We start from the raw sequence: 13,423 nt of genomic DNA on the forward strand, positions 1-13,423 counted from the left end.
CGTTCCCATAGCCATAAACACAACTCCCATCAGATGCCCTCCCCACCTCACTTCTATATCTAACCCATGTGAATGCTGCTACTGTTGCACTATGGACCTGTGCCTTGCACATGTTACTGCACCTCGGTAATAACTAAACTAATTTTACATGTTGTAGTACTGCACTACTTTATTGTCTTGTCTTCATTGCTGTGTGTCAGGGAATGTAGAGCTCTCCACCATACTGTACTGAAAACAACCGTAGCTGTATGGCAATAAAAGGACCTTGTATAACTGACATTGTTTTCTGGCTATAATAATTCAAGGTACTCTTTTACAAATAAATCAATACAATTAGGCACACATGGAGAGAATAGTTTATTCATGAGAACATAAAAGTAATGTTCACATCAGTAAATAACATGAGAGCAGGAACATCAGACCAGGAATGACCAACGGGACGACAGCTGAAACAGAGAAGAACATAATATAAGACATTTAGGAGACACTGTTTTCCATAGCAACTTGGGAGCAGTGAAAGCATATTTGTTTTATTGTATTGTATACAGTGCCTTCAGTATTCAGACCCCTTCACTTTTTCCACATTTTGTTGTGTTATAGACTCAATTTAAAATGGTTTAATTAAAAGAATTTGCCATCAATCCACACACAATACCCTACAAATAATATGCATTTTAGCTAATTTTAACAGTGTCATAGCAAAGGGTCTGAATACTTATGTACATGAGGTATTTCTGTATTTCAATTTTAATAAATTTCCTGAAATTTCTAAAAACCTGTTTTTGCTTTGTCATTCTGGGGTATTGTGTGTGGATTGGTGGCAAATTATTTTAATTTAATCAATTTTAAATTGAGTCTATAACACAACAAAATGTGGAAAAAGTGAAGGGGTCTGAATACTTTCTGAAGGCACTATGATACCAGCCCCGTGCTCTACCGACTGAGACACACAAAGAAGAATATTCAAATCAGACATAACAGTACATTGCAGTTACAAATTGAAAAATGTAACATTATTTTATATTACAGACAATGGAGATATGATATAAGATATGCTTCTTCGGATTGAGCAAAGTCTGTTATTGCACGACTACATAAAGTGAAATATTGATTGGATTGACTTTCTTTGATGAAGCAAACACAGTAGAATGAAAAATGCAAATAGAACACAGCAAATAAAGAGAATATTGATGTCAAGTCCATTCCTCTGGAGATCTATAGTCATTCCTTGTCCTGGAGGGCTGCTTTGTGATCAGCCTTTTGTATCAGCCAGGCGCAATGTTAACCAGATTCCATTAATTGTCCGGGGCCCAGTTTCCCAAAACCTTTGTAGCCAACTTGTAGGCACTTTATTTCTCTTGACTACCAAGTCCCATATCAAAAATTATGCTCTGTAACTAATTGTGTTTGATGATGTAGAGGACTGACGATCAAACATCAATTTTACAGTTGTTACTCTCCTGCGACTGAGTTGTCGGGAGAAAGGTACCATGTTAGCTACGAAGCATTTGGAAACTGGGCCCAGACGGATGATTGGACAAGTGTTTCAACACTAGGCTGCTTGGGACAAAATCCTGTGCATTATGCCTACCCGCAGGGCGAGTTGACTCCTGGCCATGGAGATAAAAGATTAAACTAAATGTCTCATTGGTGGTGAAATACTCACAGGGGTTTATTCACCAGATGGCCTGACACTTTCAAAAATGCCAGCCTCCCTCATTGCTGCGAAGTCCTTCGCAGCATCGTACGACTTGTAGAAGTCTGCATAGGCCTGTTTCCTGGGCTCTGTTACACCATACTGTGAAGACAACAATGTCTTATTAGAAAGATGAGCATCCTCCTGTTGCCTGTTCTTGAGTACAATATCAACATCATACTTGTTCCCTTAACTTTCAGTTTAATCAATAACTAATAATTCCATGGCAGACTTAACCCTTTGTCTTTTCACAACCGTCAACTTAACACCCTATTTACACGAAGAATTTCATGCATGTTTAACTGCCCTATTGAAAATATATACACATGGTTATACACCATGGCTGAAACATGAGTCCTAATCTAAATAGGTAGAGTGTATATATTATATAAATATATGAGTACGTTTTACAAATTCATGATACAGCATCTACTGTTGCCTATAACATGCACTGATCGTGTTCTCATAAGCAGCTACGGGTGTGGTCTTGCAGCAGATTTGAACCAACCTTGAAAGCTGCGGCAGCAATCAATGAGAGGGTGAAGGCGATGGGCAAGTGGAACCTCAGGCGCTTCCCCAGGAGGTTTCGCATGACAGGCTTTGCCAGAGACATCGTGGAACACCTAGAAATTGCAGAGAACATTACAGAGGAAATTAGTCAGAGAAAACTTGTTACGCGACAGCAAAGCTTGGAAATGTTCAGTGGATGATTTAATAACTCAATGGTTCTACCACCTGTCAGTGAAGATATTGCCCATTATCAGCTTTGCATCACTGTCAGCGACTTCATAAACAACAGTACTGCTTCAAGTCCTTTCAGTGGGTCATAATGCTTTGACGTTTGCTGTTATAATGGTGGATTGACAAATACTTCTAGCGACATGTCTGTCTAAGGTCAGACATTGCCAACAGTACAATGTGTGACGTCCCCTTGAAAAGGACACCAGCCATGAAATATGGTTCAGTGTTTGCTTGCTATTAGCTTTAAACATCTCTAAAACGGATTGGTACGTCCATTAAATCATTTTTGCACGCAGATTCCCTTCATATGACATCTATAATAACCTAATAAACAACTAGCTAGCTACACTAGACCTCAAGTCAATGGGAATAGCAACACATTGCAGCCACACTCAGGCGAGAGGGCGCTAATAGCTAGCCAATGTTACCGCTTATACTGGGCAAATCACTGACTAAGGGCCGTAACAACATAATCTATATAGAAAACAAACAGAACTCTGTCAATACACTCGAGTTTGGCACTGATTATAGAAAACGTCGCAGCTTCGTGCAGAGCGAGCTAACAAACTTTGGCTAGCTTGCTAACCAGCATTACGGTAGCGGGATATAACGGAAAATTCTATTTGATTGGGAAACAGGCGAGCATCAAACGTTTCACTCACTTACAGTTATCTTAATTATAATGTGTCGAATAGAAAATATTGACTTCAGCATTGTCAGTTTACTTCATACTTACAAGTACAACTCACGACCTTCACCAAATATGCTAGCACACAGCTCTGACTCGTTGATGTACCGGAAGAAATACTACAGGACCCGTTGAGGGACAATCTACTTGTGGTAATTAAAGGGGCCAAACCAGGACATGGAGGAATGTACCTGTCAAATTAGATGCATGATCAGATTTCATTGGCATATTCTGATATTGCTTTGACTACATTGTTGTGTGAACCATGAAAAAGTATTACCTGATGTTGTGATTGCTCTCGACTGTACAGAGCAGTGCTATGATGTGTAATTTGTATATTACACATTCTTTAAACCACATCATGATTCAGGACAAGATGAGGCATTCAAATCATAGCAGTTTAAAGATCCCTAATGATATACGCCTAACAAAATAAATGTCAGAGATACTTTTTGTATGTATCAAAAAGTCCAATTAATCCATGTTTCATGGCCAAGGAAAAGTAAAAGTGACAAAAACAGCTGTATGTGGCTTCTGGAAGGAAAATATGCACAACAAATACTGTAAGCCAATGAATTTGCATATTGTATTTTGGTATTCTAATAGTGTATGACACTATTTTTCAGCGAAACCTGGGTCAAGTCTCAAGCCTTTGAAGACATGTCAGTGTTAACTTTTGTCTTTTGAAAATAGCATACTGGGCTTTTGAGAATGTGTACCACTGTGGCTTGAGGGTGGATAAACATATGACATGTGAAGGTGAATAGTTGAAGCAGGGCTAGAATGGCAACCCTGTAGTTATGGCATAAGTGTGTGCCATGAGGTTAAGATATCTTGACAGAGATACTTGCTATTGAACTCTGATCACCTACACAGCCCAAGACTATGTTACTATAAAACCTAGGTACAAGTTTGGGGAGCTATTAAACACAAGTCTTCAGGTCTCAGGCAAGGTTATAGGCTACTCATCATGTGAGCATAGTTTTCTGAACCACTTACATCACACTGACCCAGAGGCTGTAGATGGAGATAAAGTGGAGATAATCATTCCAATGGCTTAGAGCAACTGTTGAATTCCAATATCATCAGACCACAACTGTGTTACCTAAACCTGCATGCATGTGTCAAGGGGAAACTGGAGTCTTATGTATCGTATACCATAGCCTAAATCATCCACATTCATTTTGTCCACACAATATGCTGTCACAGGCATCTTTGATGACTTTGACAGCAGGCCAACCTGAAGGTGGAAAATGATCAGAGGATTGTAAAATCTTCTTGCAACTTTTTAAATCTGTATTCAAAACATCTTTTTACATTTTAGACATTTAGCAGACACCTTTATCCAAAGCGACTTACAACAAGTACATTTGTCTAAAGTAAGTGAATCATCTATACATCAGTCATCATAAGAAAAACAAATCTATGCTAGGACCAGGGGCAGTCACAATGCTAGAAGAAGGAAGGATAACTTAAAAAAAAAAAAAAAAAGAATTACAGTAGAGAAACTGTACGGGGGGTAGTGGGGATGAAGAGGTCTTTAGGAGGGACAGTCAAGATGTAGCCTTCAGTCTACGACGGAAGATAATAGTGAATCTTCTGCAAGTAATGCTCTTGTGATGGTTAGCCCTGCCTAAGCCCAAATGATGTCCTCTTTGACACTCAGGTTTGGTGTTAGGGAGACCCGGGCAGGTTATATCCCCACCACGTGCGGTTGGTCTCTCTGGGAGGAAGATGTAAAAGGGGGGATGGGGATGATAGGGATGATTACACTCTTGTGATGGGTGCCTGAGACCCAAACATCGCCCTAAAACCATAATATCCTCTTGCCCTAACGCCCTAACGGTAGATGCTTGGGCTTTTTGTGCAGGAGGTCCAAGGTTCAATGGCCACCTGTTAGACAAATACTTTATGAATATTCAAGGCAAGAACAGTACAATTCAGACAGTTGAGTTACCAAGGCCCAGAAAACCCAGTGGTGAATGTGCCTAACTCAACCCAACTCAATCACCTCATCATCACCTTGCTTCACTTCACTTTCACCTTGGAAAGTGAAAATAGAGTCCCAAAGGATTTAGCAACATGTGACTATTTCAATATTGTCTTCTACCACCAGTCTGCTTAAGGCGTTCTGGGCTTGGGTTACTGATCATTCAGCCTGGTCTTCAAATAGAAAACAGGCACACGTGAGTCCTCCTCTCCAAAGCAAGAACTGAAACTGAAATTCAACACCCTGCGAGAAGCGACCAGAAACCATAGAGCGAGTTCCTTACCCAGACACTGAACCAAGACTCGAGAGCATGCGTCTCACTTAGTACAAAGCCTCCGCAGTACCTAGCAATACTCATTTTACGGCTAACAAATTACAGTACTTACCTATCTCGTATCAGCTAACCAAAGATTTAGTTTTTCTTAGGATTTAAACCAACAGATTACTTGCCGTAAAATATAAATCATTTGCTAACTTAGCTTGCTTGCTATCATCATTGTACGGCAGTATTTACCGGTAAGTGGACACAGCAGGAGCGTAAGCTAGGGAACTAGCTACTAAGCTAGCGAGCTAGCTAGCCAATTCCGTCAGAAGTTAGCTAGCTTCACAGTTAGCTACAACTTCACAAAGCACTGTTGTCGCTGAATGGAAACCCAGCTAAGCTAGCTCGTTGCTATAGGTAGCTAGCTGACGACTTATTGCTACAGTTGTTTTGGATTGCAGACAGTACTACAAGTTAGCGACCGACATATGTAACGTTCTCTAGCTCTACATAAACCTTGCTAGCTAGTTATCTCGCTTACTTATTATTTGCAACCTGTGTGTTATGTGTTACAGCAAGTAAAGATGCCACAGAAGCGCCGTTCACAGTCTTGGACAGAGTTAAAACAAGCAGGCAACGAACGCTTTAAAGCAGGACAATATGGGGAGGCTGTCACTCTCTACAGCCAGGCTATCAAAGAGGTGGAGAAGTCAGGTAACAGTAGCTACCAACCAGTCAAGGGTGTCGCTGTTACCACCCTGTGCGACATCCACTGGTAGCACCCCCCCCCCCGTCACAACATTGCGGCTTTATGTCTTGTTGTCTTTGACCATCTTTCTGATATATTATCCTTGGAGTCATGCACTACATGATGATGAAATGTAATCACCGGCTAAATGTTAATTGTCATGGCCCACACAGGAAAGAAGAACCCAGACGACCTGAGTATCCTGTATTCGAACCGTGCGGCGAGCTATCTGAAAGATGGAAATTGTGGGGAATGTGTAAAGGACTGCACAGTGTAAGTAGGCTTGTTGCTGCTCATGTCAAAGAGAGTAAGTAAGAGAGAGAGAGAGCACTGTTCGCATTTTCCACAGAGCATCGCTTAAGGCCAACCTCAACGGAAGGTTGAAACCACTTGGTATATGCCACGTTAGTTAGAAAACAAATTGATTGTATGATATCATTAAGAACATTGGGTAGTTGTCAATGTGTTTTTTTGGGGGGGGGGTTTAAATATTTTTTTAGGGCATTTCTCCTTTATTGATATTATTAATATAGAGATTGACAGGAAAGATGTCAAAGTGTTTCTTTACAACGGTCTCTTGGAGGACCATTTGCTGTGCATTTCTCTTTCACTTTCCTTGGTCTTAATTTGAACCTAGTCTCCTCATATACCACAATGCACTCCGATATTAGCCTTTAGCAGTGTTACACAAAAGCTAAAAGCTCTCCTCTTGGTTTCTTACTCTGCTAATTCTGTTTCCAACGAGTTCCCTGTTCCCTTCAACTAGTAAACTGACAATGTGTGGGCTTTGATGAACATATCAATCAGTATAATCTTTTCCCAATAATGCTCATTAGACATGTACTAGACTTCTGCAACTGTATGTACACATGACAAACCAACAACCTTTGCCCAGACAGTTCTATTCCAACCGAGCATGCATACAGCAGTGGCACAGTGATGACATACAGTGATGACGCATCATAACAGTAGACAAAGACCGGTGCCACAGTTGATTCTTTATCTGGGCACAGGTCCTCCTATGATTTACATGTACAGAAGTGAGATTGGAATGGCTTCTTTGTCTTTGCTGTCCATACTGTTGCATTAACACTTCTATCCAACACCATTGTTTTTCCCCAGATCCCTGGATCTTGTTCCCTATGGCCTCAAGCCTCTGCTCCGTCGTGCTACAGCATATGAAGCTCTGGAGAGATACAGGCTAGCCTACGTGGACTACAAGACAGCCTTTCAGATAGACTGTAATATACCGGCAGCTCATGATGGCACTAACAGGTACATATCGTAAAACCTTCATCCACTGTTTGTAGACTAGTAAATGCCCTTGGGAACGTCACTTAAGTCATGAAAAGAGGATTTACTAAGACTGTAGAATATACAAGTTGATAAGCAGCCTCTCATTCCAGAATGACAAAGGTTCTGACTGAAGTGGATGGACCCTCATGGAGAGAGAAGCTCCCACCCGTCCCCACTGTCCCCCTGGCTGTCAAAGAAAAACTGTCTCAAGCTACAAGCCCAGCACCAACCACACAACACAACGGCACCAGGGAGAAAGATAAGTCCGGTATGAGACACTTAGAACCTGAAAAAGACTAGGGATGCACTGATCGATCGGCCAGCAATCGATATTGGACGATTGCTTTAAAAAAAAAAAAAAAAAACATAAAATGGGACCGATAGTGCTGCTTTTATTGCGTCTAATCTAAAAAGGAATCTTTTCTTAATTTTGAATTATAATAAAGTGTAATTGTAATGTTTGTATCTGGGTAGAAGACAAACTGGATTCAGTATTGAACTTCATTCACCATGTGTCTCCTTACCATTATTCTACGCCCAAAAAACACTTCCTTATTTCCTTCACTGTGTCGCCCCATAACTCCCTGGGCCCTTACAGCTGTACATTCACAACATAGTATATGCTACATTGTTTTGATCCATTATTTTTTCATAGAAATAAATAATAAAAGTTGTTCCATCACCTTGTAGTTTATAGTATGATTGAATTTGTGTTTATTGAAAAGCATAATCCAAAGCAAAATATTGATTTATTTAATGCCACGATACAAATAGGTAAATGAATAACAAAATATCTGTATCAGTCGATTGTGTTATATGAATATCTGCTATTGGTACCGGTCCCGAATTTTCATATCGGTCCATCCCTAAAAAAGACTCAAATCTTTTATGTAGTTTTAACATGCTGAATAACAGGAAATACTTATCATAAACATTTATAGTAATTGGAATGGAATCTTATTAATCATTATTGGCCCTGAAGGGGAAGTGCAGTTCTAGCAAAATAAAGAGATTATGTAGCAGACGTGAATCAGCTAGTAAACATTGTGCAGTGATGTCACCCCTAGGAGGCTTGAAGTAGTGTGGCCCTCTGCCAACCACGACCAACGTTTTGGTAGGCTAATGGTTAAGACGCTAGAGCTTGGGATTACGAGTTAAAGGGTTTGTGTACCAGCGGGGCAGACAGGGTAGACTCATTGTACGTACACCACACACATTTAGAGGATTCTTTCCTTGCTTACTGTACAGAAAATACTACGTGTTACTTACGCAAGATAAATATTGTAATATTTTCCCTTTCAGTCCCAAGAGAGGAGGCCACTAAAAAAGCCTTAGCCCTGAAAGAGGAAGGCAATGCACTGGTGAAGAAAGGAGAACCCAAGAAAGCCATAGAGAAATACACACAGAGCTTGAAGCACAATCCCTCAGAAGTCACAACCTACACAAACAGGTGAGGCTCATGCTACTACATCCAGCAGGTATGTCTGTCAGTGTATTGGCAAGACAAATACCTCACAGCAGTTCCCATCTGCATCATCATGTGTCTCTACGGACGCAATAACAGATTTTGCATTAATACTGGATGTGTATAATTTCTATCTGAGGGGTAATGTTTGTCTCTGAACCATACAGGGCCCTATGCTACCTCTCAGTGAAGATGTACAAGGAGGCGGTGCAGGACTGTTCCAAGGCTCTGGGGCTTGATTGTGCTAACATCAAGGCCTTGTACAGACGAGCTCAGGCATACAAGGAGCTGAAAGTGAGTACCTCTCAGTTTAACAAAAAGTAGTACAGAATCCAGTGGGTCAATTTCCCCAACACAGATTACGCAAACTAAATTGCACTTTTAAAATGGACAAACTAAAATATAATTTCTCAGACATGGTAACCGAAAACCAACCGAGGTCAATCTCTTTAAATGTCATGCCAATATCATCTCAATATAATTTAGAAAAAGGATAATAGAGCCCTTTAGTTTAGCTTTAAGATTAGTTTAAGATGTTAGTTACTTTAAGATGATTTGGGCATGAAATTAAATAGTTTTTTTAGTTACAAAATATTTGCAGCTTGTGGTTGGTGACAGTGGCTACAGTAGATAAACAGAACCAAAGTGTGGTCTGTCCTTGTCTATAGACTGCTCTCAGGGTAAAGGAGCAAACATGTGATTTTGTTATTTGGATAAAGTATCCCTTTAAAGCTGTGTACACACATGGGGCGACATGACAAAACGACCAGTGGTCATTCATTGTCAATAGAAGATGGCGATTTGACGAGACCTCGGGTGATACGACCCTCTGTGGCGATCTGGCTAGTAGTGTGACGAGACAGAATAGGATCCAGGTCTTTTTTTTAATTTTAATTTTTTAAATACCGGCAGCGGTGCTAGGCGATAACCAATCGAGAGGACAGAGAAAGGTACGCCTCATAACATTTCCTAAATGGTATACAGCCATACTTTAGTTCCACTACAGTCTTACTGTTTCGGTAGAAAGGTGGCAGAATGCTAGCTGGCTAAAGTTTACCACAGGGTTAGGGTTAGGATGTAATGTAAATTAGCTAAGTCAGGACACAACATAAATGCGACCCATAATGATTGGGAATGAACACATCTTGTCTAAGTGCCTGTTAAAACTAAGCAAGTAGTGGAGTAGAAACGCCCACGAGTGACCTACCCTTGCCAACCGGCGGAGTGTTGAGGCAAAACCGCTATGTGTGTGTACGCTGCCTAAGGCTTCATCTATGTTTACCTGCTTTCTCATTTGTGTTGAATACATGGTTACTATAGAACTGGTAGTCCAGGCCTTTTTCTTGGTTTCTGTTGCAGATTCATGCTGTGTTGTTGCCAATAATACGTTCGTTCTACACAATTGCTTTTTTTTTTTCTTCAAATGTACAGAAATGTTTTAAACATTTTCTTCACGTAATCCATAGGAATCCAGAACTAAGTAGGCTTATCGAAAGCTAAGAAATCCAGAATTCAGAAATCCATTTTATTTTTTCATTTCTTGGTTAGAATTAGGCCTAGTCCTAAATTAAATTAAACTCTCCAGGACTGTCCTGAAACCACCCCAATGTGTATGATAATGTGAACTTGTTTACAACATTGTTTCATATTTGTTCATATTGCCCTTCAGGAATACAAAGCTTGTGTTGAAGACCTGAACCGCTTGTTGAAAGTCGAGCCAGATAACAAAGCCGCACAGAAGCTCATGCTGGAGGTGCAGAAGAAAAAGTGATCTTGTGACTATGGGACGTCTATGGCTTGAGGGACCCTTCGCTGAACCAGTGTACATGCCTGAAGTGCCTGTATTCACTCATAGAAGCAGTGTTTCCTGTGTACTGTATGTGCTGGCCTGTTTAGCTCAAACCTAGTCATGATGTGCTCTGTCATATTTACCCACCCTTTTCCTGAAGTATGCATTCGTACTCTTCCCCACATGGATCTTAGGTAGGAAAGCTTAAATGTTTAAATCAAACCTCTGCTTTTAAATCCATGTGGGGAATTGCACAAGTGCACACTTGAGGAGAAGGGTGGAGAAATGGGAAGCAGAAATAGAACAACTACTAAAGAGGGGGGCAGTCAATGCATTGCTTATATATAAACCTTCATCATATACAGTACATATGCCTTCATTATGCATCATGCAATCACTGCATGGAGCATTTTTTTTTTTTAATTTATTCATCGTTTCATAAGGACTAAGCATTTGTACTGTATTTCAGCTGCCATCAGAAAAGATGGTATAAATTGTTTAATAAAAAACATGTTTCATTTGTGTCAGGCATGTCATGTTTTCAATAAATGAACTTCTTCATTAGTTATCTTAGTAATCTATGAATTTCTACACACATGACGCATGTGATTAGAGACGAGGTTGGATACCTGTATTAGTAAACTGACCAAGGTTGATCAATAATGGCAATCTAGATTACCAATGGTTACTTGGATTGCAAACATGTTTAACCTGCTCTGTGTGACATGTTGGAAGATACATTATCAATGAATAATCAATCATTCATAGTTGTTTGGCTGTTGGTAGAATCCTTTGTTTTTTGGTAGAGTGGAAGAGTGCACATATTGGTTCAATCTTCCTGTGTGGGCTGAATAGGTGACAGCAGTCGAGACACTTTAGCCCCTTTCATTGTTCTGTTGATGCTAAATTATGGAATATTTAAATACAGCTTGTTGGTAAATTTGACTCTGGATTACTTGTTGCAGTGGTGGAGTTACAGTGTAGCGGTATTTTACGTTTCAACAATCTCATCTCTCAGGGTTGTGGCACTTTTTGCGGCACATTTTCATATTATTCTGTAGAATGTATAAATGCTTACCTCATGGTGCAAAACATTGAAATTAATGTGTTTGTGAGAATGCTGTTGTGTCATCTCCTTTTGATAATGTCACTTTAAAGATACATTATAGAACCTATGTTGTTAATTCTTTACATCAAATTTTGGCTCAAATGTTGATTGTATGGTTCATGATATGTTAATTGATTTATTTTCTCATTAGAGCAGAAATATTTCTCAAATCTAGATAGAGGGTGTTTGATAAAAGCATTTTTGTATCTACATTACTAGGCTAATGCTGTATTGATGATGGTCCATCATTTCCACTTATTTAACACTGGGGCTTCAAATAAGGAACTGTAGGAGCAAATACATGCATTGGGTCTTTTAAAATAATGTCTTGTTATGCCATTAGTCACTAAGTATCTGTTTCTTCAGACGAAATAAACCATAACACTAGATTCAATTTCAATTGAATACATTTTTCAGGGTTATTCAGCGCAAAGTTTGAGATGCATCTTGTCAATAGTCATGTTGCTTTATCTCCCTCAATTCTAGATCCCTCATAGCAACCAGGGCCTAATCTCTAGAACAGCAAGCTAACAGTTGCTCGGACAAACTAAGAGATACTTTGGGAAACATCCATTAAGTAATTCTGCCCATCCTCTTCTGATCAGGGGTCAGTTTCCCGAAAGCTTTGTAGCTAAAGTAGTACTTGATGTCTTGAAAATCCAGACTCACTCCTCTCCTACACCAACAATGTTCTTCATTTATGTTCTTTCACGCACCAAAAATGACCTGCAAAAATTGCTTTTACAGTTACTACCTCACGGTTTCGCGTCTGGGTTGTCGGGAGAAATTATTACTTAAGCTACAAAGCTTTTGAGAAACTGACCCCAGAAGTAGCCATTTCTGGGGACACAATACTAATGTCTTTACTGAGATTAACAAGTGCACTTCATGATATTGTGCCATGTTCTTGTTCAGTTTCATTTCTGAGAGTTCACAGGCAGAGTCCTTTTAATAATAGAAACTTAAGAGGACCATCTGAGATCTGGATGCCCAAAGACACAGTAATTATTGGGGACAGTAAAGCATTTTTTCTTCTTTTAGTTCTATACTCCAACAGTTTGAATTTGAAATCAAACAATTACTATAAGGTTAATGTATAGATTTTCAGCTTTTATTTGAGGGTATTTGTGTACATATTGGTTTTACCATTTAGAAACAACACTTGTTATACATATTACACCAAAAGTATTGGGACAATTGGCTTGACAGGTGTTTCTGGTTAGTCAGGTGTGTTCTGTCACATCATTTGTACAGGCATAATAGAGTTGTGAATTTCTTGTGTCAATGAAGGTCAAGGAAGCCATTATAAGGCTGAAAAATCTGAAAGAAATCTATCAGAAACAAGTTTGGAACATCATTCAAAAGAAAGAAAGCACTGGGTTCAGCAATCGCAGACGGCCTCCTAAGCCAAGAAGACCTCTATAGTGGATGACTGAAGAAAAACCCAAACAACTGTCCCACAGATCAGACACACTTCAGGAGGCAGTCGTGGATGTGTCAGATACTACCATCGTAGAAGACTTCAACAGCAGAACTACAGAGCCTACGTTGCAAGTTTCCACAAGTTAGCCTCAAAAACAGGATGGCCAGGTTACAGTTCAGTAAAAGCACCTTAAAAAAGCCTAGAAAAGGGTCTTGTG

At 39.8% G+C, this 13,423-nt stretch overlaps 2 protein-coding genes across 2 annotated transcripts; one reads left to right on the top strand and one right to left on the bottom strand.

Moving 5' to 3' along the window:
• Nucleotides 1–344: 344 nt before the first annotated feature.
• Nucleotides 345–3,266, bottom strand: cox6c (cytochrome c oxidase subunit 6C). Its single transcript, XM_083667600.1, has 4 exons — nt 3,174–3,266; nt 2,205–2,319; nt 1,667–1,798; nt 345–446 (listed from the first exon to the last, which is right to left on the bottom strand). Exons 2-3 carry the CDS (start codon nt 2,307–2,309, stop codon nt 1,673–1,675), a joined length of 231 nt encoding a protein of 76 aa, XP_083523726.1. The 5' UTR covers nt 2,310–2,319; nt 3,174–3,266; the 3' UTR covers nt 345–446; nt 1,667–1,672.
• A 2,119-nt stretch (nt 3,267–5,385) lies between these two features.
• tomm34 (translocase of outer mitochondrial membrane 34) lies at nt 5,386–11,239 on the top strand. Its single transcript, XM_083668746.1, has 8 exons — nt 5,386–5,631; nt 5,953–6,091; nt 6,299–6,398; nt 7,248–7,400; nt 7,532–7,689; nt 8,724–8,871; nt 9,054–9,180; nt 10,556–11,239. Exons 2-8 carry the CDS (start codon nt 5,962–5,964, stop codon nt 10,655–10,657), a joined length of 918 nt encoding a protein of 305 aa, XP_083524872.1. The 5' UTR covers nt 5,386–5,631; nt 5,953–5,961; the 3' UTR covers nt 10,658–11,239.
• Nucleotides 11,240–13,423: the final 2,184 nt, after the last annotated feature.

The sequence above is a fragment of the Argentina silus genome, assembly GCF_951799395.1.
Source record: "Argentina silus genome assembly, chromosome: 4".
Classification (NCBI taxonomy): Eukaryota; Metazoa; Chordata; class Actinopteri; order Argentiniformes; family Argentinidae; genus Argentina; species Argentina silus.

Bases quoted from the DNA above. Each gene is read 5' to 3' on its own strand.
- cox6c (XM_083667600.1), bottom strand. From the start codon at position 2,309: ATGTCTCTGGCAAAGCCTGTCATGCGAAACCTCCTGGGGAAGCGCCTG. The intron at 1,799-2,204 runs GTTGGTTCAAAT...TTGTCTTCACAG, and splicing joins TTGCTGCCGCAGCTTTCAAG to TATGGTGTAACAGAGCCCAG.
- tomm34 (XM_083668746.1), top strand. From the start codon at position 5,962: ATGCCACAGAAGCGCCGTTCACAGTCTTGGACAGAGTTAAAACAAGCA. The intron at 6,092-6,298 runs GTAACAGTAGCT...TGGCCCACACAG, and splicing joins CAAAGAGGTGGAGAAGTCAG to GAAAGAAGAACCCAGACGAC. The intron at 9,181-10,555 runs GTGAGTACCTCT...ATTGCCCTTCAG, and splicing joins AGGCATACAAGGAGCTGAAA to GAATACAAAGCTTGTGTTGA.